Here is a 26,380-nt window from a genome sequence, read left to right as displayed (position 1 = left end):
GAGCAATAACTCTCCTGGCAAGCAGATCAATAAAAACAGATGGTGGGCTTACAATTAGAGATTAAGCACATACCAATCCAGAACAAACAGGCCATAAATCATACGTGAAGGAGGGTATTTATAGTTTAGATCGCATTCCTTAATTACTTCAAAATGGCCCAGGAAAAAGAAAAATAATACAAAACTGCTCTTTTCTGCTTTGTTCTCTCGTTGGTTTTGCAAAGCTGCATTCTTGTCTTGGCAGGGGGGAGCGGGGCCGTGGCAGCCGCAGGAGGTGGTGGGAGGAGCACTGTCTGCTGGGGTTGTTCCCATTTGTGGGGGCTGCCGAGGGTCACTGTGATGTGAACAATAGCTTTGCAGATTGCTCTGGCACCAAGAGATGTGCTTTGGTGCCACAGCTCTGCATTTCCTTGGTTTTGTGGGGGGGGGTGTGGAGCAAGAGGTGTGATCCCAACCGCGGCGTAGTCGTGATGGCCGTTGCGCAGGCACTGGCTGACAAGCGTGCCTAATCAGCGTGCGGAGAAGCTTGTTAGCTGCCCACTATCAGAGCCAATCTGTTGACAGGCAGGGCTGGTGTCATAAATCAGGACTTCAGATCCTTCAGGAGGCTGAGACAGGGCTCTGCGTGCTGCCTGTGGGCGGTGGGCGGCAGCTCCGCACGCATTCCCAGACCTGTGGGACGCAGAGGGCTTGGGGACAGGGGTCATCATGGGCCACTGGAGCTGACACTTCTTGCTCACACTGCTGGGTGGGCTCCACCTCGGAGCATCACTGCAGCAGCTTTGTGGGCAGCCATAAAGACAAGGACCAGGATCTTCACCAGCGGTTGATTAATTTACCAGCAATCAGAGAATCACAGGATACCCGGAGCTGGGAGGGACCCGCAGGGATCGTGTTTGAACAGGGTGTCACAGTCTGAAACTGATCCAGGTCTGCAGAGACCCAGCAGAAACCCTCAGCCCGTAGCATCCAGCAGGGGTGGTTGGAGGGCTGGTACCAACCCGACGTCTGGCACGCAGAGGATGCTGTCAGTAGTGCCTTTGTCCCACAGCAGGTAGGGACAGTTTGTACTGGGGCAAACCCACACTGCAGTGGAGAAACCAGATGCCCAGAGCTGTTTTTTGTTCTTTTTTCCTTAACTTCTCCTGCCATTACTCTCATCCCAGTAGCACACAATGTCCCTGAGACCTCACTACATTTGCAGCCCCAGCAGTGAGTCCATTCTTTCCCGGGGAGCAGCAGCTCCTATCTGGCTGCTTTCATCTGCTATTAGATCACTCCAGGAATCCTCCTTCAGCAATTAGGCAGCCTCTTCTTCCCTCCTGGAAAACAAACAAACAAAAAAAAAGAACTGTTTTGTCATTAAATGTGATAAAAATCTCCCCTTCATCTAGATTCAAGGAGAAGCTAATCAAAATATTTGCATAATCCTCACGATACTGCACTCATCAGGGCTTTTGTGGTGTCCTGGTTGCAGCAGGTTGAGCATCGTCCCAGCCCAGAGGAGGAGAAGATGGGATGGGTGCTGCAGATCCTGGAGCCCACAGGCATCTCATCTCCTATTGTCCCCATGGCCAAATCCCCAGGTTCTGTCAAGCAGCCCAAACCTTTGCCCATCCACAGGTGCAGAGCTGGGGAGTTTATTCACTGGGCCATCTTGATGGGCTAAGAGTAAGGGAAAGAAAGGAATTTTGATGTCTGTCATTCTGCAGTTTCTCAGGTGAACTCCAGCCACGCTCTCCCCAGTCCCACGCTGCCCATCCAGCTCTTGCACATCGCTCACTTTGCTGAGCCCATCCTGCTCAGGGCGTTGGGTACCAGCAGCCAGCACCGCCTGGGTGGGTGTTGCAGTGGTGAATCGCAGCATCCCTTGGGTTGGTGCCTGGGTGCTCCTTCCTCATCTGTTCACATGCTGAGATTCGGAGTGATGGAAAGAGGCCAGTGGAAGTCTTGGCCAGTGGAAGTTGACGTTCCCCATGTCCCACTTTGTGAACAGTGCTCGTGTCGCAGACCCACAGCTGTAGCAACTCTGGACGACTGCACAATGCCCAAGGGCAGCCCTGTCACAGGGACCTGCTTACCACCTCTGGGCCACCTGTAGACCAGCAGATGTCTGTCCATCCATCCATAAATCCAACCATCCATTCACTCTGCTTCATCCCGCCATGCCCAACAGCTCTCGGTCCATCCCACCCAAACATATGCGACTTTTGCCAGTCATTTCCAAAGGCTCTCCTGATTTAAATCCCTCTGGTGGCCTCTTCTCTTCTGATGTGCAGAATTTTTCAGTAGTATTCTGCCTCATTCCTCCACAGGAAGGCAGGCTGCTTCCTACAGCCCCTTCCAGGTCGATGCCATTGTCCTTGCTTAGCATGGCTGTGCCCCTGGCAGGGCAGGTGAGCCACGTCTTCCACAATGCTTTCAATTTGCATCCTTAGCAGCTGCAGTGGATCTGTATGAGTCTGTATGAGACACCTGAGAACAAAGACCCACGACAAGGTCATCTTTTTGGTTTGTTTTTCTAGGCAGCATAAATAAATCTGTGCTACTTTGCTCCTGGAGATAATGGCTCTTTTCCTTCATGCACACTATTTTTGGCACAAGCAAGAAGCCTTCATATCTTCCCCTATCTATGGAGCCCACTTTAAAATGTTTCAGCCCTTTATCTTCTCTTTTCCAGCCTGGAAACGATACCATACATCCTTTAAATTTATTTTTGTCTTATGAATCACAAACCTTTAAACAACACCCTGCTGGGTACAAAGAGCCCCTGCTCAACACGAGGGCCACACGGCCATGGCTCCCTGCAGTCCGCATCCAGCAGCAGCTCTGGCACACAGTCCACGTCCTGCTGGAGCCCAGACAAGGCTTTTTGATCCCACAGAGAAGTATTAGCTCAAGCTCTGGACTTTTCTCCTACAGATTTTTGACAAATGCTCTTGAGGTGCACTGGAAACCATTCAGCCTTCTCCTGTTGGCAGCCCGTTTGCAGATGGAAAAGATATTTCTGCCGTCTTGTGGGGGCAGTTTGTCAGCGCAGGTTTCATTAATGTTTAATTCATTAATATCGGCTTCCTGTAAGTAAAGGTGGGAAATATTTGTGCCAGTTTCCTTCTCTGGTGCTCCAGCAGCACACGGCTCTCTCGGTCCAACCACGATAGGTATCAGCGTGCTGGGATCAGTGGCTTGTGGGGACATCTGGAAGTGCTTGGACATCTCCATGTCGCCGTCATTCCTGCTTTAAGTCGGGAGTTTCACAACCAAAGCCTGAATGTGGAGCTGGCAGGGGAATTCTTCCCAAAGGTTGCTCTTCTGCTCCTTACACATGGAGGTTGTAGGGTCCCTGCTTGTCGGTGGGACCTCTGCTCATGGCTCTCCTGCCCCACAGTGTGCTCCTGCTGCTCAGCACTGCGGCAGTGGGGTCTTCTCCCTCCAGTCTGCACTCCTTTGCAGTTTCATGCCCATACCTCCTGAGGAGTGAGATGTGTTTACTCACTTTGGGGCAGTCTGTCTGAAGCCCATGCCTGTTGCACAGCTGTGATCCAAGCCACTGGGATGGGAATGCAACTCCCAGCACCACTCACACTCCAAGGCTCTCTGTATCCCATTTCCTCCTTTGTATCTTGTAATAACCTCTCACTTATTTCCATTGTAGGTTACTTATTCCACTATTTAACAGAGCCTTAGCCCAGTAGTTCTGGCTCAGACCCACGGAAATGTGCTCTTCTGCTACTTTCCACCTCCAAACATCACCCGTATAAAATGAAATGCCCCAAGCCCCACTGTAAATTTCACTGTTCACCCCTGGTGCTGCCTGCCACCCAAATGCCAGTGAGGTCATTGCATCCTACAGGAGAGCTCACTGTGTGTGAGGTCACTCCTGTTTCTCCAAGCCCACCTACCAGAGCCCTGCTAATGCACACAGCACACACATACATGGTGTGCCTCACCTCCCCCAGAATGTCGCCCCTTGAAAGCAGTGGAAATATTCCTCTTACATACGCAGTGCATTGGGGTTGGGTGTGAGTGGAGAGTTGTGTCAGCTGCTTCCATGCAGCTGATTGCTGCACACCTCTCCCCTTCTGTGCAATGTGGGGTGATGCTGGCTCTTCTCTCAGCCCTTTCTGTTGGGTTGGGCACCACGGGGCTCTTCTGCCTCTTTGCACGGCCCTGGCTGTTTCTCTGGCTGGGACAGGACCAATTCAGCCTCTTCCTTTGCAGCTCCTCTCCCTCCAGCCTGCTGTACTGCTGTGAAATCCTTTCTCCCAGCACTATTTTTGCTTACTTTCAGGATGTGTTCACTCTTGTAATACACTCAGCAAAGTATTTTTCAGTTTATATCTACTTGGATGCCCAGACCATACAACTTGCCATGGGAATGAGTCTTTGATGGCAAATCTGCTGTCTGCAGGTGGGCCTTTCAATTCACTGCCTGTATCTGTTTGTGAATTCACCCTCAGTTCTAACCTGGAGACAATACCTGCCTCAGTGCTGTCATGTTCTCCCTGCTACTGACTGCATCCCCAAGGAAGATAGCCCTAAGCTGGAGCCTGTAGGAGAGTAAACTTCCAGGTGCTCAAGGAACTGCTCAGTGAGATCCCCTGGGACACTGTCCTTAAGGGCATGGGCACAGAACAAAGCTGGCAACTCTTTAAGGACATCCTTCTGAGAGCACAACGGCTCCCCATCTCCCAGCAGAAGAAACTGAGCAAGGGAAACAGGAGACAAGCATGGCTGAGCAAGGACCTGCAGCTTAAACTGAGGAAAAAATGAAATGTACAGAAAGTGGCAGCAAGGCTGTGGATCCTGGGAGGAATACAGGGCTGCTTCTCTGTGCTTGTAGAGACAGGCTGAGGAAAGCCAAGGTGCAGATGGAGGTGAACTTGGTGAGTGATATTAAAGATAAAAAGGAGTTCTACAGGTACATAAACAGGAGGAGACAGGACAAAGAGAGCATTCCCTGACTGATCAAAGGTAATGGGAAGCTGTATTCCTCAGACATAAAAAAGCTGAGGTACTCACTAAGTGCTTTGCCAAAGTCATCACAGGTGGTCAGGCTTCCCGTGCCTGCCAGGACCACTGAGCCTCTAGGTGAGGGTGTGCGAAAAGGTTTCCATCCCAGTGCAAGGGTGGAACAAGGCCGAGTCCTCCTGGTGTAACTGAATGCATGTAAATCCATGGGGCGGGATGATATCCATCCTGGGGCTCTGAGAGAGATGGCTGATGTGGCTGCCGAGCCGCTCTCCATCGCATTTGAGCAGTAGCGGCTGTGCGGTGAAGTCCCCGGTGACTGGAGAAAGGGAAACGTTGCTGCCATGGTTAAGAAAGGGTGAGGGCGGTGAGCCTGAGCTCTGTGCCTGGGCAGATGATGGAGCAGATCCTCCTGGAAGCTGTGTTAAGGCACATCCAGCAGCAAGGAGTGATTGGAGACCGCCAGCGTGGCTGCGCCAAGGGCAGATGGTGGCTGAGCGATGTGGCGGCCTTCGATGGTGGAGGGACGGCGTTGGTGGACGGGGCACTGAGATGAGCAGAGGGCTGGAGCAGCTCTGTGTGAGGAAAGGTTGAAACTGGGCCTGTTGAGCTTGGGGAAGAGAAGGCTGCAGGGAGACCTCACTGTGGCCTTCCAGAATTTGAAGGGAGCGTATGAACAGGAGGGAGAACGGCTGTTTGTGAGGGTGGATGGGGATAGGAGGAGGGGAATGGTTTTAAAGTGAGACAGGGGAGGTTTAGGTTGGATATGAGGAGGAAGTTTTCAGCCAGAGGGTGGTGAGGCACTGGCACAGGTTGCCCAAGGAGGCTGTGGATGCCCCATCCCTGCAGGCATTCAAGGCCAGGCTGGATGTGGCTCTGGGCTGGGCTCTGGGGTGGGGGTTGGTGCTGCATAAACAACTGCAGGTCGTTGTAGCAAAGAGGATATGACACATTTAATAATTTAAATAATTTAATGTAATTGAACATAAAATAACATAAAATAACATAACATAATCTGATGGAATCCCACACTGTCGCCGTCCAAGGTGTTGTTGGTGGACAGCCCAGGTTTGGAGGGGTTGGGCTGGGGCCGGTGCCGGTGCCCCTGGAGCACTGCCGCTGCTCTGTGCGAGGGCCGGCGAGGAGCCCGGGGCTACAGGTAGCCTGATTTGTTGGCTGTGTCTCCTGCTGTGGCCGTGTCTCCTGCTGCACCACGTGGGCCGGTTTCTGCCGATGCTCCCGTGTTGGCTGAGCCCACCCAGCTTCGCCTAGCGCGAGCGCTTTTGTTCTGGAGCATCCTGGCTCTGCGGCAGCTTCCTCTTGGTGGCTCGGATGCTGCCAGCGCTCTGCTGGTGCCCGCTGGGGGTGCAGGCAGGGGCTGGGCACTCGGCCGCGTCCTCATCCGTGCCCGGGATGTCGTCCGGGACCTCTTTGGGTGCCAGTTCTGGAAGAGGAAGAAAATCGCCACAGGGTTAAGGCCAGCTTTCCCACAGCAAATGGGTGCAAACGCTCCCCCGCCAGCTCTGCTGCCCCCAAACTCACCGCTGTTCATCCAAGCCAGGAGGTCACCGATGTCGGTGATGTCCTCCGGGATGTCTGCGCTGGTTGTCGCTGCTGGAAAGCAAGAAAATGCGCCGTGAGGCAATGCCATCTTTCCCACAGCCACCCGGTGCGGCCAGCCTGCCGCCCGCCCTGCAGCCCCCAGACTCACCACCTGATTCCAGCGCTGCGATGCTGCAGCTGAGCGGAGCCGCGTTGGGATGGGGGCACACGCCGATGGGTGCTGGCTGCCCCTGGTCCTCCAGCTCCTCGGGCTGCTCTAAGATGGTGGGCAGGGTGCCGGGCACGAGGCGCACCCGCTGCTGCACCGGAGGTCCTTGGAGGACAGTGGAGGGGCCGGGCTGGCTGGCAGCCTGCAGCGGGCAGCTGCCTGCGGGCTGCGGGGGCTGCCCACACTGCTGGGGCTGCATCGTCCCTGCCACCGGGGGATGATCCCAGTAGTGGGCAGGGGCATTGGGGGGAGGCATACCTGGCTTCATGCCCCCGGGTAGGAGCAAGAGCAGGGGTAACTGCTGCCACCCAGGTGGGAGATGTTCCAAAACAGTGAGCAGCCCCTCGGGAGTGAGCTGAACCACAATGGGAGGCACCCCCTGAGGTGGGAGCTGACCCACGGTTGGGGGCTTCCCCCCACGTGGCCGCTTGCCCACAGCTGGGGCCTTCCTCCCACGTGGTTGCTTACCCACAGTTGGGGGCTTCCCCGCAGGTGGGAGCTGACCCACGACTTGGGGCATCACCCCAGCGGGCAGCTGACCCACAACTTGCGGGACCCCCCCAGGTGGGAGCTGCACCACTGTTGTGGGCATCCCCCCAGCGGGCAGCTGACCCACAACTTGGGTTGTCACCCCAGATGGGAGCTGACCCACAACTTGGGATGTCACCCCAGGTGGGAGCTGACCCACCACTTGGGGCAGCACCCCAGATGGGAGCTGACCCACAACTTGGGTTGTCACCCCAGGTGGGAGCTGACCCACCACTTGGGGCATCACCCCAGCGGGCAGCTGACCCACAACTTGGGTTGTCACCCCAGATGGGAGCTGACCCACAACTTGGGATGTCACCCCAGCGGGCAGCTGACCCACAACTTGGGGCAGCACCCCAGCGGGCAGCTGACCCACAACTTGGGGCATCACCCCAGCGGGCAGCTGACCCACAACTTGGGGCATCCCCCCAGCGGGCAGCTGACCCACAACTTGGGGCAGCACCTCAGTGGGCAGCTGACCCACAACTTGGGGCAGCACCTCAGTGGGCAGCTGACCCACAACTTGGGGCAGCACCCCAGCGGGCAGCTGACCCACAACCTGGGGGACCCCCCCAAGTGAGATCTGACCCACAGCTTGGGGCATCACCCCAGGTGGGAGCTGACCCACCACTTGGGTTATGACCCCAGGTGGGAGCTGACCCACAACCTGGGGGACCCCCCCAGCTGGGAGCTGACCCACAGCTTGGGGCATCACCCCAGGTGGCAGCTGAACCACTTGGGAGACCCCCCCAGCTGGGAGCTGCACTCCCACAGCTTGGGGCATCCCCCCAGGTGGGAGCTGCACTCCCTGTGCCTGGACACCTGATGCCCCAGGCCAGACAGAAGCCTGAGGCACCACGTAGGTGACACTGGGGACAGAGAGGGTTTGGGTGGACACTGGCACTGCTCCGCTGCTGTTGGTCTGCATTGCAGCAGTGGCCAGTGGACGCACAATGGATCCAGGGATAATCGCGTCGGGTGTCGGAAGCACCGTCGGCATCCGTGGAGAAATTCTCTCTGTGGAGAAATGCCCAGATGGGCGCTGGGTGAGATCTGGGGCACTGGCATCCCCTGGAGGGCCACCGTGCCAGGAGCAGAGGGAGCCTGCTGCCTTACCTGCCAAGGTAGCTCGAGAGTGGCAGTGGGGGGTTCCGTGACCGCTGGGGTCAGCCCCTCTCCGCTGAGCTCACAGTGCGCCTCTGTGACACGGTCCCGTGGTGACACAGGCATTGCTCTGTGCCTGCCCCGTCACCACCGCTTGCTGTGGCCGCTCAGTGCAGCCTGCCGTTGTTTCAAAGGAGATTATAAAGAGGAGGGAAACCAAGTTTTTGTGTGGTGATGGTGATTGGACAAAGGGGGAATGGTTCTAACGTAAAGGAGGGGAGATTTGAGTTAGCCGTGGCGTGGGATTCCGTCCCAGTGCAAGGGTGGAACAAGGCCGAGTCCTCCTGGTGTAACTGAATGCATGTAAATCCGTGGGGCGGGATGATATCCATCCTGGGGCTCTGAGAGAGATGGCTGATGTGGCTGCCGAGCCGCTCTCCATCGCATTTGAGCAGTAGCGGCTGTGCGGTGAAGTCCCCGGTGACTGGAGAAAGGGAAATGTTGCTGCCATGGTTAAGAAAGGGTGAGGGCGGTGAGCCTGAGCTCTGTGCCTGGGCAGATGATGGAGCAGATCCTCCTGGAAGCTGTGTTAAGGCACATCCAGCAGCAAGGAGTGATTGGAGACCGCCAGCGTGGCTGCGCCAAGGGCAGATGGTGGCTGAGCGATGTGGCGGCCTTCGATGGTGGAGGGACGGCGTTGGTGGATGGGGCACTGAGATGAGCAGAGGGCTGGAGCAGCTCTGTGTGAGGAAAGGTTGAAACTGGGCCTGTTGAGCTTGGGGAAGAGAAGGCTGCAGGGAGACCTCACTGTGGCCTTCCAGAATTTGAAGGGAGCGTATGAACAGGAGGGAGAACGGCTGTTTGTGAGGGTGGATGGGGATAGGAGGAGGGGAATGGTTTTAAAGTGAGACAGGGGAGGTTTAGGTTGGATATGAGGAGGAAGTTTTTCAGCCAGAGGGTGGTGAGGCACTGGCACAGGTTGCCCAAAGAGGCTGTGGATGCCCCATCCCTGGCGGCATTCGAGGCCAGGTTGGATGTGGCTCTGGGCAGCCTGGGCTGCTGGTTGGTGACCTGCACACAGCAGGGGGTTGGAACCAGACGATGTTTGTTGTCCTTTTCAACCCAGGCCACTCGTTCTGGGCACCTCATCTGCTTACTCTGCACTCTTCTTCAGGGGATGGCAATGGCAGGGTGTTACCAGCCCACAGCTGGGCAGCCGGGATGGGGCACTGTCAGCAGTGATGGTAATGTAGACCACCAGTGAGGAGGAGCTGCACTTCTTGTCTTGCTGCAACCGCAGCTGTGCCCCAGTGTGTTGCCCAGTGCCTCTGGGCTCCGTCCTCTCTGCACCTCCCTGCAGGGACTGGTGGCCATGCCTGGGATCCCCCATGGCCTGCTCTCCTGCAGGCTGAGCCACCCCAGCTCTCCCAGAATCCCACCCCAACCATTTACCATCCCTACAATCCCAATGGTGCTGACTGAGGAGGTGAGGGGATTTTGGAGAGGATTTTGGAGGGGAGGGATGGCGCTGCTGGGAGCAGCCCTGGCACATGGCCCTGTGTGCTGCCCTGTCCTGCCCTGCAGGTCGGCACAGGGTAGGATCATGAGCAGGGGTAACTGCTGACCCCCAGGTTGGAGTTGACCCACAACTGTGAGCAGCCCCTCAGGAGTGAGCTGAACCACAGTGGGAGGCACCCCCTGAGGTGGGAGCTGACCCACGGTTGGGGGCTTCCCCCCACGTGGCAGCTGAACCACTTGGGGCATCCCCCCAGGTGGGAGCTGCACTCCCTGTGCCTGGACACCTGGTGCCCCAGGCCAGACAGAAGCCTGAGGCACCACGTAGGTGACACTGGGGACAGAGAGGGTTTGGGTGGACACTGGCACTGCTCCGCTGCTGTTGGTCTGCATTGCAGCAGTGGCCAGTGGACGCACAATGGATCCAGGGAGAATCGCGTCGGGTGTCGGAAGCACCGTCGGCATCCGTGGAGAAATTCTCTCTGTGGAGAAATGCCCACAGCGGTAATGCTGAACCATAAGCACATGCTGTGCCCTTTGCTCTCCCAGTGGGTGCTCAACCCAGCCCATTCTATGATTCTGTGATTCCCACAGACCTGGGGTTGTTGGCCAGGCACAGCCCTGTCAATCTGCAGGGGTCACTCTGGTTTGGGTTTGTTTGCCCATAGCCAGGTCTGGGGATCTGGGTTTCTCATGCCTGCTCTGTGCTGCAGGCCTTGCTGGGTACTTTTCACCTCCTAGCCAAACTGCACGGCAACTCCACAGCACAACCACAGCCAACTGCCCACCAGCACACTGCACTCAGACCCAGCTCCAAGCCCGTTGGCAGAGCAGAGGGTGCCCGTGTCAGGAGCACAGCAGATCAGCAGAACCTCCTCCAGCTGCATCTCTGCCCTGTGGCAGAGGGACTTAGCACAGATGCCTGGCTTGGCAATGAAATCATCCTTCAAGAGGCAAACAGCTGTGCTCCCCCCAGACGTCTGCTGTGGGCTGCCGGACGGGTGTTGAAGGGAAGGTCCTTGTGTGGACGCCAGCAGTGAAGTGAGGAGCCCAGTAAAGCCAAGAGAGCAAGAGAGGCCCAGCTCAAAGGTCAGACTCAGATGCATCACTAAAGCAACCAGGGGTGCTGCTGCTGCTTGTGCAGCTTCTGCTGGCAGGGTTTGGCAGGCAGCAAGCTGCAGTGCAAAGTGGGCTCTGAGAGCTTCACCACCTTCCTTGGTAGCATGACCACGTTGTTGGTATTTTCAGTGTCAAGGGGTCATCCACTGTCAGGAAAGACCTCGTTCTCCTCCCCTGCACTTCCAGATGTTTTGTTTTATGTTTCCCTGATGGTTTCTCGTGCTCAGCACGTTTCTGCAGAAGAGGGTCAGGTTGGAAGCTCTCCTCTTTGCCCGAGCTCAGCCCATCTGTCTTGAAGCTTTCTGTAGTTTTCTGCTGTTTAGCAGCCAGACTTGGGGCAGGAGCACAGCTCAGCTGAGCCTGCTTATTGCCATCTGCCTTGGTGGAAAGGCTTTTTGGGTGCACAGACGCTGGAAACCTTTGCACCTCCTTTTGGCCTTTGGTATAAATTCCTCTGGCAATTGGTCTGCAAAGTTCTCAGCTTGGTTGCCGTGGTTTTACTCTCTCCCACCACAGTGTTCTGCTTCCTGTGAAGAGCTGGGCACGGATGTGGACTGATATGTCCTGCTGGCCGATCTGCTGCTGTTTTGTATGCAGAACGTCTCTTGAAATAGCATTTCTCTTTTGAACCATATTTTCCCCTTGGAGTTTCAGGGAAGTGACTGGTTGCTTTCCTTACTTAGCCAAGTTACTTCTGCCATTGCCATCTTGTTTTGAGATGGCATCTTCCTGAGCAACAGTCCTTGGCTTTTTTTCACTGCTTTCCCAGCCTGCCAGGCTGAATCTGCAGAGCTGGGAGACCGAAGGCAGCTGTGAGCCACCAAAGGCAGATGTTGGTGGCTCCAAGAAGTGCAACAGTGCACTCTGCACTGCCCGCCGCTCCTGGCTGAGCTGACTCTGATCCGCATGCAGCTCAGAGCTCACATGTTTGAATGGCTCGCATACAGAACCAACGCAGTTCACTCTTTGGCTCACCGGTTCAGATGGCTTGTGTTTCTGCAGCTCGTGGTCGGCAGAGCCAGTGGTTTGGGGTCCATCTTTGATGTACATCTGCTTGGCTCCAAGGCCCAGCCGCATGATGCATAAGCACAACTCACTGACGTTGTCCCACAGCATGCCCGAGGTCGGAGCCGTGCTGGCAGTGCCACAGCGATCTCTTCCAGCTGGAAGGCTGGCACGGGCTGGGGGATGGCTCTCTCTGCACTTGGTTGGGCTGATAAGTCTTCTGCCCTCAAGGCAAACATGGCCCAACAGACAGCTCTCTGAAAGCCCCTGTTCCCAGACGCCATTTGTGCCCTGTGCTCTGTAGGCTGTCTGCCACTTGCAGCAGCAGCAAAGCCGGCTTTTGGTCAGATCTCTTCACTTGCAGAGCCTGGCAAGAGCAGGAGCACTGCCAAGAGGCGCTGTTGCTTTTGGTGGCCTTGTTGCCACGGCCAGAACCCTGGTGTGCCTTCATGGCCTTGTTGCTTCTTCCCACCCCCCCTTACTGCCTCAGCTGCTCCTGGCTTTTCTGGCTGGAGTAAGATGTAACTGTGACTACAGGTTGATATCTGCTAGCCCACCTCTAACAGGAGGCTGATGATTTCCTTGGTAAAATCCCTTCACATTTAATTTTACTTACTCTCCAGTCATCCAAACTTTAACTGTAATGTGAAGTCCCAGCTTCCAGTCCATCCTTTTATTGCAGCTGTCTTTCTATGCTTCTGTGCCATATTTTCATTGATAGGAAGAGCATAAGTGCAGCTGTGTTGTAGAACACACAGGTGGTCGATAGGCCACAAGGAGCTTGTGGAGGATGAATGCTTCTGCTGCTGTGCTCTACTATGGATGCTGTCCTGCGTGTAGAGGGAACATTCCAACACTTATTTTTTTGGACACTCCTTTTTTAAAACAACAGCAACAAAGTGGAGTCTCGTCTACAAACTGAATCAAAGGTCTCAGACAACATTAAGAATTACCACCATCTTATCCATTCCACTATAAATTCCTGATGATCTGCAAGTCCTTTGAGGCTTCTTAATCCTGACCTGAGATCGCTCTGAGAGTGTGCCCAGCAAAAGCACAGCCAGTTTGCTTTTCCTTCAGTGAAATATCGAGTTCAGTCCATGCTGTGAATACCACTGAGCCAACACTGTATTCCTCCTGAGTCACCCTTGGGTTACTGCCCCAGAGGCTGCGTTAGAGCAGCCTGAAACAGGTTCCCCACTGACCTCTTCTCCACTCTCCTATTTGATTCTCTCTCTGTACAAACTGGCAAAAAGCAATGGGCTCAAGATAATAAACTCTCCATAAACACAACCACACTGTGTTGACATTTTTCTGTGCTTACTGCGTATGCAGAGAGTAAATGTTGTTTTTTTGGGGGGGCTGCTTAAAGGTGAGTGAGTTTTGCTGATCGTTCCCTGTCTGGTTGACGGATCAAGGAATCCCTGTTGGCACGGTGCTGCTGTCTGCGCACTGGTTTTGTAGCACCGGTTTTGGTGGTTGATCGTAGTTCTGGATTGGGTTTTTTAGGCCGCTCCTTCATGTCTTCTCCATTCTCACACCACCGCACACGACACAGATTTCCTGTTGTTGAGCAGGAATTGCCTTTAATAGTTGAGATTTTTGATGGTACAGGAGCAGCGCTCACCACCTTTGGTCAGTTTGATCAGCTCCTTCAGTAGATTCTTCTGATCATCCCGATCTTCATCAGGTGTTTCTGATAGCACCACGGGTTCATCCCAGTTAATCAGTAGAGACAGTTTCTCCAGCATACTGCTTCTTCTCCATTTTATCTAGTCTTTCTAGATATCTTGACATCTAGTCTTTCTTGGTGGATGAAAAACTTAGCATGAGCCAGCAGTGTGATCTTGCAGCTCAGAAAGCAAATGGTATCCCAGGATCCATGAGAAGAGGGGTGGCAGCTGGCACAAGGTGATCGTCCCCCTCTGCCCTCATGAGGCCCCAGCTGCAGCACGGCGTCCAGGTCTGGGGTCCCCAGTACAGGAAAGACAGGGAGCTGCTGGAGAGGGTCCAGGGGAGGGACACAAAGATGAAGAGGGTGCTGGAGCACCTCCCCTACGAGGACAGGCTGAGGGAGCTGGGCTTGTTCAGCATGGAGAAGAGAAGGCTGCAGGGTGAGCTCATTGCAGCCTTCAGTACATAAAGGGAGCCTACAGACAGGAGGGGAGTCGACTCTTTGAAAGGGTAGATATCAGCAGGACAAGGGGAAATGGTTTGAAGTCGAGGGAGGGAAGATTTAGGTTGGATGTCAGGGGGAAGTTCTTCACAGAGAGAGTGGTGAGGAGCTGGAACAGCTGCCCAGAGAGGCATTGGATGCCCCGTCCATCCCTGGAGGTGTTCACTGGCAGGTTGGATGGGGCCCTGGGCAGGCTGGGCTGGTATTAAATGCGGAGGTTGGCAGCCCTGCATGCAGCAGAGGGGTTGGAGCTTGATGTCCCTTCCAACCCCTGCCATTGAGTCTATGATCCTATGAATTCTTCCTGCACAGCTGGGGTGATGAAGCCAAATCTATCGCTCAGCCCTGGCTCGGAGCTGGGCAGTGGAGCAAGCACGTGTTCCCAGTTAGCAGGCAGAGATCCACCTCCTGCAGGGACTTCCGAGGCCACAGGCAGAACCTGCTTGGTGGAATGCTGAACATACCTCAAACAGGAGGTTGTGGAGGGCTGGGAAGGGGCAGGATAGGGAGGGAGAAGAACTTATGGGAAGTGCTGGGGGAGGATGGCCAGGAAGCTGCTGAGCACAGGGAGATGGATGGGAAAAAGACAAAAGCACAGGCTGAAGAAGCTGTGAGATTTGATCCTCTGCTATTCAGCCATCCCCTGCTGAATGCTCCCCGCTGCCTGTGCCTGGTGCCCTTAAAAGGAAAAAGTACATCCAGGGATGCTCCTTCCCTGTGTGAAAATGGGGCTGCTCACACAGCCTTCGCTCTGCCCTTCCTCCCCTCTGCCAAAGGCCTCCACTCCCAGCGCCCATTCATCCTGTGCTGCCTCTGTTCGAGGAAGAGTTCCAGCTCCTGGAAGACACGAATCTTCCCGATGTATCACAAGCTAACAAGCTTGGACAAAGTGCTCCAGATTTCCCTCCGGGGGGATTCAGCAAAAGCTGTGATTTATCACGTTCTGCATGCAGCACTTCCGCAGGCTGAGTGTCGGCCCCAAACTGTGCTTAAAATGTTCCTCCTGCCTGGTTCCTGACCTGAGTGTGACTCGGTGAGCAGGGTGGGACAGCGAGGATTTTATCCCTTCATTCAGGAGACCTAAAGCCCTTTGTGAATATTCGTCATCTCTCCAAGGCACTGGAACACTGCTGCCACTTTGGAGAAGCATAAAATGAGTCAAGGATGGCAAAGTGACTTTTGTACACTCACATTGGAGCGGTCCCAGGAATGTCTCTACGAATCTGGGGAGACCCAATTCTGAAGCAGGAGATGAGTTTTGAGGATTTTGCCACAATTCCCAAAGTTCCTCCAGTAATGGGATGGTGTCTCCTTTCATCCTTTGCATCCCTGGTGCAGAGCCTGGGCTCTGCCAAGGAGTTTTGCTGATGAGTCTCCAGCACAGATATCCTTTGGTTGAACATATTACAGCTATGGAAGCTGCTGGAGCTCTGCCAGGGCTACCATGAGCAGGAGACGATGTGGATTTGTGGGCACCTGGACAGCATGTTCCCAGTGACACACAGTGATCGGGACCGGTGAGAAAGTCTCATCTATCTCCGGCTGCATAACTGCAGATCTGTGTGTTCTCCCTCAATCCCAGCTCATGTTGGACCTACAGTGTGCAAGCAGATCAGCCAACAGGTTCATCCCACATGAAAGGTGCTGCAGGTAAAACCAGAAAATACAGTTGTCTCGCCAGCAACCAGCAAGGCAACGACCAAACCTGCTGAGCGGGATGGAAACCGGTCAGGTTGCACCACTGAGCTCAGGGAGGCTGGGCTGGGAGCAAGGCAGCGGGAAGCTTTAGAAATCACTTGTCAGCCCACTTCCAGATGTGTGTTTGCATGTCCAAATGTCAGTTCGGAAGGCATAGGAGGAATGTGTGTGACCTCTCCCTGCTCTGTGTCCAGAACTGCCTGCAGCTCCTGTGCACGTGGAGTGCCTTCTGAGAGCTGCTGGAGCGGTGGTTCCTCAGAGGACTGAGGGTGGTGTAGGGGTGAGCTCAGCTCATAGGCCTACAGGATGAGGCCAGAAGGAATCAGAGAGTCATTAAGGCTGGAGAAGACTAAGATCACCAGGGCCAACCCCATCGCATTCCCACCGTGCCACTAGCTCATGTCCCTCAGTGCCACATCTCCACGCTTCTTGAATACCCCAGGGACAGTGATTCCCCACCTCCCTGCGCAGCCTGTCAGTGCAGCAACACGCTTTCCAAGAAGAAATTGTTCCTGATAGTCAACATGAACCTCCCGGGTGCAACTTAAGGCCGTTACCTCTTGTCCCATCGCTAGATCCCTGGGAATCCCCTGCATTCTAGATGGGGACTGGGACGCACACAAGAGTGTTGATGGAGATGGCATCACTTGTAAGGCTTGTCCAAGCTCTTCCCTTTCAGTGGGTGATGGCTCAGCTCCAGTTATTTCTTCCTTCAGCTCCTCTGGGGTGAATTCTGCAATAGGAGCTGTGCCTTTGGAGACATTCAGCCTGAACTGATGGTGGCTCAGAGGTCTGGAGAACTCAGAGATATTCCCAAAAATGGAGGGGATCTGCTGTCCCCTTCTGCAAAAGCTACGGGTCGTTGGCTGGAGCTGGCAGAAGATGAACACGGGACATATGAATGCACAGTTCATGCCACGAGGGCTGGCAGATCTGGGGAGCTCCTCGCCAAAGGACACTGTGGCTGCAGAAAGTTTTCATGGATTCAAGGAATAATGCTGAATAATGCTGAATAAGCATCTGAAAAAAAGAGATCTGTTGAGATTTGCTAAACCAACAAACCACACCAGGCCCAGGAAATGTTGCATGCAGAAAGAATCCAGAGAGTGGGAAAGTGTCTGGGGAACAGACTGCATCTGCTTCTCCTGATGTTACTCCTCCCTGGTCACCTTTATTCTATTGCTGTTTCATTGGATTTTACCTGTGGTTTGAGTGTCAGCTCCTCCAGCTACATGGAACCTTCCTCTTTCCTTCCTGAAGTATCCAGAAAGAGAAAATAATGTGATTATAGGAATTGACGAAGGGAGGAGAAGTCAAATGTTCAAAACTCTTAAACTAGTGGCATGGGGTGGAGGAATACCAAGATAAGCTGCTCCCATGCTGCGTGCCACCCTCAGTGACTGCCTGGAGATGTGATGGCAGAGGAATGAGGATAAGTCCCAGTGTCAGGGGTCTCCTCCAGGGGACAGTCAGCTCCAATGGGGCTACGGGGCGTAGAAGGGTCCTATAGCACAGTGGGACTTCCAGTGGATCAGACTTCCATGAGAAGGTGCAGAGATCTGCCTGAACCTCATCAAGAGCCTCTGCAGGAGGCCAGGCACTGATGGAGGCAGGAGGTGGGCAAACCAGGTATGTGGTCTGAACTAACAGGAGGAAAAAGTCCTCCTGTGTCTTCAATTATATCAGCAAAATCACATCTTGGACCTTCCTTCTCTCAGATAAAGGTGGTGGCAGGGACCTCAGGCAGGGCATTGCAGCTCTGTCTAAATGGGGTTCCAAGCAGGATCTAAAATGTGTTGTATCTAAAATGTGTTGGAGCTTTCATCCCTAATTTATTTTGCTGGTGTGTGACCACAGCTAATGGGAACCTCCCATGCAAGTCACTCCTCTTCCCTTTAACCATTTGGAGGGGCTCCTCAGCAAGCTGCCTCATGACCTGTAATGCATTGCAGCAAAACCCACACATCTGGACACAGTCAGCCCCATGTGGCCAGCAGGGCTGGGAACGGGACCCTCCTGTCCCTGAGCCCTGGGCAGGACAGCATGGGAGGACATGAGATGGCCCTCAGGGTGCTGGGCCAGGGGCAGGATGCACACAGACCTGGGCAGCAGGAGAGTTTGTGTTTCTCCTTGAGAGATAATTTCACTTCGTGGTGCTTTATTTTTTATATAAAAATCTGAAACCTGAAACATTTCCTGTGAAAGGAACCAAAGGAAAAAAATACCATTTTGGGGACAAAACTGCTTCCAGTAGGAAAGCTTTTACTCTGCTTTTGCCTGAAGGAAACTGCAGACACGGTACTGAGGAGGTAGCGTCCCGATGGGGAGCAATGGGGCTGCATCCAGCAGTGTGTGTGTGGGAGGGGGGACGTTTCCCATTCAAAGCAATCTTTTCCAAGCTACTGAGATATCAGGTTTAATAGATTTAATAGAAGCAGGGAGCTGAAATTCTTGAGGCAGCTTTGGCAGTCTAACGAATGTATACGTTCCATGCAGAGTATTAAGGCAGTGTTACAGGGCAGCTCGGATAGCAGCAGTCTGGAGTGAATAATGTTACAAGTTCGTTGCTATTAACCTAAAACCAAGTGTTATAAATCCAGGAAATTTGGAGCTGAGGTTAAGCATCAAGGAATTCCAGGCATGCCAGGAATGCAGAGATTCGGCACACAGCACCTGTGGTGCACCCCGGGGGAGGGACAGGGGGGGATGGGGGGTTACAGCTGAGCAGCCCCAGTGAAAGCAGCTCCATGCAGAGAAACGGGGAGGAAAAACAAATGCATTTGCACAGAGCTCTGTGCATGGCTCTGGGTGGCTGACCTGCCTGCACACGCTCAGCCCACTGCACGTGCAGGCTGTGGTTAGTGCTCAGCACAAATGAGAAGCAGCGAGCCAGTGGACTAAAATGAGGGAAAATGAGTTTTTGTGCCTATGGAGGGGATGTTTGGAATGGGTGGCGGGGCTGGGTGTGCAGAGAGCCAAACCGAGCACGTGGCAGATCCATGGCCTTTCCCAACAGCTTCCCACCAGAGATGCTGCCAGGTGGGCGTTCCTGCAGCAGGGCAAATCTGGCCACAGCAGCTCTGGAAGAGCAGCAACCGGCCCAGTAAAAACCAGCAGGAATTGGGGCAGCCTGGGAGGCTGGCAGGTCACAGGAAGGTCCAGCTTTGCTCTGTGCTTCTGCTGAGCATCACCAAAACACACAGGGACCCTGAGGTGATGCTGGAAGGGCTCCAGTCAGACTGAGGTGCTGGGGCACAGCAGTGTGTGGTGGGGGGCTCTGATGGAGGACACTGCTGCTTCCCACTGTCACTGGTGATTTGCATGCAGCCCTGCACCGTGCAGCACCCTGATTAATGCCCGCTGACAGCTTGCTGTGTGATGCAGCAGCATTAACCCCTGCAGTGCCAGCAGCAGGCAGGCAGGAGTTAATTAGATTGGAATGCGGTTTAATCGCAGGTTTCCTGAGCTGCTCACTGCCTGCTCTTACAAAGCGATGGAAAATGACAAATATTTATCCCCACTGTGGCTGCAGCCCTTTATCTTCCCACATCACCATCAGGCTTTTCCAGCCCGGCGTTCTGCAGGGAGCGTGTAAGCAGATACTATATAAGGGTAAAAGCTGGTTTGGGCAGCTGTCAGCTTTTGCATTCGCTGCATTCCTGGGAGGAGAGGCCTGGGGAGGAGCGGTGGGGCAGGGGCACTCCTGGCATCCAGGTGTTGCTCGGATAATGGGGAGCACGATGCCCTCAGTGGGAACAATAAGGGTTTGTGGGCCCTGATGGGGGATGCAGCCAGTGCCAGGTGCCCCTCTGAGCCCTATAGCTGCTTCCTTTGAGAGCCTGGGCTGGGGCTGGGAGGGGCTCTGTCCCCCAGGGTCACTCTGTTCCCTGCTGATGTACTAATGTCCCTGGTGCAGTCTCTGTGCTTGCTGCTGGGATGTCTCCTCGCCTGCTGCAGGGCTGAGATTCGGCGCTTTCTGTCAGCCTGGAGCTCTGCAGGCCCTCCTGAGCTGTTCCATCCTAAGGCAGTGTTTGCACCATGCAAAGCCACCACTTCTCAGTGGGTGCTATTCAAACACAGAACTGTGAAAGCACTCTCCCTCTCTACTCATTTCCACGTGGTTTTACCCTGAAAAATCTCTTGACTCATCCAAGCTGTCCTGGAGGCATCTGTGGAAGCTGAGCAGAGAACGATGCAAAAAAGTGGTATTTTATTTTCCCCAGGATCAGGTTTAGTTTCCGTTCAGTGATGAGATTTGGTTCTGGAATAACCATGCATATATCAGCTCACAGCACAGTGCCCCATCTGTGGCACCTGTGGGCTCTGCAGCTCTCCCATGACACACGGATACTCACACCAGGAGCTGTGCCCAGCTGGCAGAACACAGCAGGGTTCATCCTCCAGCAGGAGCAACCCTTCCAGCAGTGCCTTCAGCAAAGTCAAAGGAGACCAAGGTTATATCCAGGGTAATTAATAGCCTGCATGTTTGTTTTGCGAACAGCCTTTTCAGACAGTCAGGCCCATCTTAAACAGGTGAGAAAAGGCACAAGTCTGATTAAATATAAAATCATCAAATCATTTGCAAATCGCCTTTATCTTCTTCCTAAGGCTCTGCAAAGCATTGCCACTATGGTGCTTGGCCTTCATCTGCATGTCTGAGCTTGGAGCACTTTCTGAGGAATGCAATTCTGGTTTCTTTGTGGCCTGACACAGGCTGCACCCACAGCAAGGTGGGAAATGGGAATGCTACCTGCATGGGAGCAGGAGGGTGTCATGGGAGTGGGGGAAAGATCACAGGAATGAGGAGATGGGGAGACGATGAGAGGAGTGGGGAGATTATCACAGGGATGGGAGATGGGCATGGGAGAGGGGAGGTGGCTGTGGGAAAGGGGAGATGGGCATGGGAATGGGGAGATGGCAGGCATGGGGCAGTGATCAGAGGAATGGGATGACCGTGGGATGATCACAGGACTGAGGATATGGCTGTGGGAATGGGGAGACAATCAGGGAGCACAGTGACGCTCACAGAAATGAAGCTGTGCTGGGGAGATGGCCACGAGAACGGGGTGATGCTGATGGGAACGGATCATGGCCATGCTGGATGCACTCTGCTTCCTGGGAAGCTGTGCTCTTTCAGCCCCTGCTGCCATTCCATGTTTCCTCAGGACTGGCATTTCAGTCCCTGTGGGAGCCATTTGGTGGTACCCAAGCCCTTCCAGCCCTTCCCTCTGTTTGACTCCCCGTGCTCTATTTTCAGGGCTCACAACCTGCTGTTGTGCCGGGGGGTTGACTGCTCCCACGTCTGCTCATCCTTGCCCCCAGGGAACTCAAAGCAGAGATTGATTTTCCCATCCCCTCTCTCCAGCCCAGGGTTTGGCACAGGAGCCAAATCTTTCCCAGGTCGATGACCACTGATAGCTGAGTATTGGCTTGCTAATTAAACGGGTAGGGTTCAGTCAGTCATTAAATGGGATTGAATTAAATTGAATTAGATCATGGCTGGGGGCTACATCCCAGGGTGAGCCCGGCTGTCAGGGCTCCCTGCACAGCGTACCCAACTGGCACACGTGGGCTGAGATTTGCTGCGATAGGGGTGTGATGGAGGATTGCACCTGGCAGGAGCATCCTCAGGAGCAACCTGAATGCACTGCACTCATCAGTGAGCTTCAGGGGAGGGCTTCTCAGCTGGCCTCAGCCAGCAGCAGGATGCTGGTGTTGGAGAGCCCCAGCTGTCCTGCTCTGAAGCCAAAGATAAAACAGGAGCAGAGGAGGATTATAAAGACCAGCTGTGTTGTACAGACCAGATCTGTGAGTGTGGTATGATAAAACACTGTGATAATGGAAAGAGACCTCCTTTTCCCCTTTTATCTCATCCCTTGCACAATGGTGAACTGGATGATGACAGATATCCTTCATGCCCGAAGGACCAAGAAGTGATGCATCAGCACAAACAGAAAAGACTACGCAGCAAAAGAGGCATCACTCACAGGAATGGGATCCCACTGAACACGGGAGATGCGGGCGGCCGGGATGTGCTCCTCTGGCCCTGATCTGCACTGTTCCATGCTGGTGGCACTGGGATGTGCCTAAACTGGGGATACCTGGAGCCACCATCCCAGCTGGGTTGTTCCCAAGCACAGCTCCAGCCCTGTGGGATGGCAGAGTCAGTACTGAGCCTGGAAGCACCGAGGACTTCGAGCACCTCCCAGCCAGAATTTGGGTCTCCTCGTGGACACCTGGACGCTGGCCCAAGGGCCAGGATTATTTATGTGAAGACCAGAGAAAGGTCAGCGTGCCAGGATGCTCACGTGAGCAGGCAGCAGCACGGCTATAAAAAGCCCCGTGATCACTTTCCAACTGGTGATTCAACAACAAATGCAAAAGTAATATTGAAGCCGCCTGCTGTGCCAACTGCTGGCTGTCGGCAGCAATAAAAATGCCGTAAATCAGCTCCAATTAAAGGCTGTATGGAGCCGGGCAGGAGGCTCTGGCTGAAGCTGGGAAACTCCCCGGCACGCCGAGATCACCGCGGCAAACCTGCACGCCATTACTTGCCGCATGCAATGGGTGATGGATGGTGCTGCAAAGCTGTGGCTTGCTTTGGGTTTTATAGAGTTGGGAGAGTTGGAAGAGCTGGTGTCTGAGCACAAGGTGAGATTTGGGAATGCTTTTCCTTCTGGAGCTGGGATGTACAGTGATGAGTTCAGTTCCCAGTGCAGGTCCTGTCCTGCTCTGCCACTGACTGTGTCCAGCGGTGCCCTGAAGCTGAAAACAGCCTGGCCAAGTGTCCCTGCAGCTCTCAACATCTCACTCTCTCACCATGAGCCCTGTACTGGTGTCCCAGCTTTGCTTCTCCGCTCATGGACACAGCCAAGGCTTTGGATGCCGAGGGCATAGGAGGGCATTGGATATGAGAACTTTTGAATGTGACACATCTCAGAACAATCGCTGGGTTTGCCCAGCTATGAATGGGACATTCACTTCAGATCAAAAAACGCTGTGGCAGCGTGGGGAGAGGGGCGAGCAGGACAGGGAGAGGACCACCAAGCATTAAATAGGATCTACTGCTGGGACAGCCAAGGTGGCTGCTGTGCACGTAGGAACAAATCAGCCGTGCTCACGGAGATGGTGCATGAGGAGCACACTGCCAATGAACCCTACATTTGAAAGAGGGAAATCTTTCACGTCGGGCGAGGAAGATGTGACGAGCTCATCCTGCTGGCATCCAGGCACATAAATCACAGTTGTGCTGGGCGGAGGCTGGTTCTGGGTGAGGCAGAGCCCCACCAGGCAGCGTGCCCTGTACAGGTGCATACACGGGAAAATGCCACTGTTTTGTTCAGTGTTTTTGAAGACTGCAACACCACAGCTTGGCTGGTGGTCTTCTGAGGTCCGTTCCATCTTGAAGTACCCTATGATCCTATGATGCCTCAGAAATGTTTCATTCTGCCTTTTCACTAATGGCTGAATCCTTTCCTCTTAAAAACAGCGCAGCAAATGGGAAGCACTGCTGCAATACGAGCAGGAGGAGGATCTTGTTGGGGAGCTGCCTGCTCCCAGCCAGCCAGCAGTGGCCAGCAGCTCCCTGCCCTGCGGCGCGGTGCTCCGGGGCCAATCTCAGACATGGTGAGCTGTGCTGAGGAGGAAAGATCTGGAGGACACGTTCCTGCTTCCTGGGGAAAGGGAGGCTCAGGTTTCGGGTTTTTTAACAGGTTTGTGAACAAGCCCTCCTTTTCCTCGAGGGAAGAGAAATGCATGCCAAACCCAGTGCGGAGGGTGGAAGGCGAGGTGGTGAAAATCCTGTTCTACCTTCCCAACCTCTGCTCCTTGCCAAAGGGACGGATGGAAGAAAGGGGAAGGAAGAGAGGAAGCGAGGAGCAGGTAAGCACAGGTCCCCACCCGGGTCTCGCTCCCAGCAGGATTGCAACAGGTTGATACGAGCCAATCTCATCCCACATCCTTCACGTCACCTGTTCTGCTCTGAAGGCGCCAGTTGTGCAGAACATCCCATGTGTTGCACAAGCCGTCACACATGGCCTCGTGCTTGTTGGAGGCTCGCTGGGACACAGCAGCCGTCCTTCACTCTGCTGCTTGGGCCTCGCCTCGGTTGCTGCAGAGGTGGCTATTTTTGCTGATCTGACATCAGGTTCGCAGCAGCCTGTCCGACAAACCATTGTGCAATCCCCTTTGTGAGTAAGAAGCAGACTTTCCATTCCTGATTTAGCTAAGTTTTTAAACTCTCCAGGCCTAAAATATATGGTGGGTGAGACAATGAAGCTCATATTTGGTGCTGATCCATGCTGAGAGAACACCTCCTGTTTCGAAACGTTTCCTATTGACATATGCGATTAAAAAAACAGCATGGCCCTAGAGGACAGCACGCCTGGAGAAATAAGTGTAACCTCATCTTACTGTAATTTGTTACATCCTGGAAGGCTTTGAATCTCAAGCACGAAGCACGAGGCTTGAATTTTCAATTCCTTTCAAGCTCCTGCCGTGTACATGTTTACTACAAAGTCGTTCTATTGCAGAATAACTTTTATTTTATTCCTACAAACGCACTTGTCTGGGTTTTGAACCTATGTAACAAAGCTGCCAGATTTTACGCCAGCATTTCTGCCTTTTCCTCACGCCTTCTTTCTGAAGGTGTCAAAACACATCAAGCACGATGTGATCTCACCACTGAGATGGCCGAGGTGAGAACGAAACCTCCTTATTGCGTGGAGACTGAAGGGACGGAAAGAAACTGCATCTGCCCGGAGTTACAGCAAGCCAGGATTCAAATTAGAAACCAAATTCACATGGATTTTATTCCCACGTCCCTTGTCGCCGCCAAGCACGGATCACGTCTGCACATACACAAATCCTGCATTTAAATGTTTAACTTTGGCTCGGTATTGTTCAGTACTTGAAGTTACCAAGGACAGTTTGACCCAGAAAGGTGCTGAGCCGTCCTGCTTAGCAGGGCTGGGGGTCCCTGAGGGAGCCTGGAGCCAGGCTGCAAGTCCTGGAGATGCGCCCAAACGCTGCCGCAGCCAGAAAGCAGGGCAAGGAAGGGGACACAGGGCCCTGCAGGGAGCAGCCATCAGAGGGCACAGGATGAGGGCTGTTGGCTTCCTGGTGGAAGCTGGGAGGGATGTGACACCCAACACACAGCTGCTGCATGTTGGCCACCAGGTTTCTCCTTGCAGAAGTTTGCTCTCCCACCTGCACGGTCTGGCATTAAAAGTGGAACCCCTTGTGGCAAGGGGTTGGAGATTCGTGGTCCTTGAGGTCCCTTCCAACCCAAGCTGCTCAGAGCTGCGGCTGGGCCCTGAGCTGGGGGGCAAACAGCCCACGGAGGCTGCGAGGTCCCTCCCAACTCAAACCATTCTGGGGTTGTGAGATGGAAAATGCTTTCTACCTGCCCTTTCCAGACTTGTGGAGAAGACAACAGCGTCTCTGTGTGTTAAAGACACGCGGTGGGTGTGGGGGGTGCCTCCAAACACCGGTCTGCATATCAATAATGGTGTGATAACAACAAGAACTCCGTGCTACGTCCCTGACACGCACTGTGACACATCTGTGGGATCCCCAAAGGTTTTCCACAGAAATCACTTTCTGAAAGACAAGTCATCACGCAGCATGCCATAGGGCAGAGTTTTCTCCACGATGCTTCTATTTTTTTTCCTTTTAAAAGACGCCACATGCCTAAAAATGGAAGTTCTGTGAGCGCAGCAGCAGGACGCGTGTGCGCTGCGTGCTTCCACCCATCACCGCCGCTCTGTGGGAGCCGAGCGAGGAAGGGATGGGAGCCCACAGAGCTGTGACCCAAACCCGGCACGGAGCCACAGCGCTGTGCCGCTTCGGGAGCACCAGGCTCTGCCGGGAGAGCCCTGGGCTGCCGCAGCGGGTCAACGCCCTCATTTCTCTGCGAGACAGGAGGGATCCCCGCACCTCCAGCGCTGCTCTCCGCGGGGTCGCCGCCCGCCGGGCCCGGGCCCTCCTGAGGGGGAGGCGCGCGCCCGCCCCGCGCTGCGGCACCGCGCGCACCGCCCGCTGCAGCGCCGTGAGCGCGCCGCGCCCCCCGCCGGGCGTGCTGCAGCGCGGGGCGAGGCCCGCCGCGACGGGCGTGGTGAGCGCCCAGTGAGAGGAGAGTTTGGAGCCGAGCGGCCAATGAGAGCCGCGGGGCGGGGCGGAGCGAAGAGGCGAGGTTTGGAGGGTAGCGTGCGGAGGTTGCTATGGCCGTGGCCGAGGAGCGGCCGCGCGGCGGACCAATGGGCGAGAGAGCGGCGGCGGACGGACACGCGAGGGAACCAATGGGAGCGCGGCGTACGGCCGCGGCAGGGGCGGGGCTCGCGGCGGCGGCGAGAGGGGGGCGGAGGGCTCGGTGTGGCGCTAAAGGCGCGCGGCGGGCGGGGGGCGGAGCGGCGCGGTGCTGAGAGCCGGCGGGCGGCGCGAGCTGCGGGGCGCGGCGGTGAGCGGCGCTGCACAGGTGGGGCTGAGGGCCCGGC

At 54.7% G+C, this 26,380-nt stretch overlaps 2 protein-coding genes across 2 annotated transcripts in view; one reads left to right on the top strand and one right to left on the bottom strand.

Annotated features, from left to right (window-relative positions):
* Positions 1-6,239: 6,239 nt before the first annotated feature.
* Positions 6,240-7,334, bottom strand: LOC128083228 (proline-rich protein HaeIII subfamily 1-like). The gene is made up of 3 exons (XM_052688265.1): positions 6,683-7,334; positions 6,514-6,585; positions 6,240-6,415 (listed from the first exon to the last, which is right to left on the bottom strand). Exons 1-3 carry the CDS (start codon positions 7,332-7,334, stop codon positions 6,240-6,242), a joined length of 900 nt encoding a protein of 299 aa, XP_052544225.1.
* Positions 7,335-26,271: 18,937 nt separating this feature from the next.
* MYH10 (myosin heavy chain 10) overlaps positions 26,272-26,380 on the top strand; it is a 92,797-nt gene continuing 92,688 nt past the window's right edge. The window contains exon 1 of the mRNA XM_052688304.1: positions 26,272-26,361. The gene's annotated coding sequence lies outside the window, so the exon portion shown is untranslated. The remainder of the gene's footprint in view (positions 26,362-26,380) is intronic.

Source organism: Tympanuchus pallidicinctus, unplaced genomic scaffold, assembly GCF_026119805.1.
Source record: "Tympanuchus pallidicinctus isolate F22 unplaced genomic scaffold, pur_lepc_1.0 scaffold23, whole genome shotgun sequence".
In the NCBI taxonomy this organism is placed as follows: Eukaryota; Metazoa; Chordata; class Aves; order Galliformes; family Phasianidae; genus Tympanuchus; species Tympanuchus pallidicinctus.
This window is presented reverse-complemented; position numbering and strand designations above follow the sequence as displayed.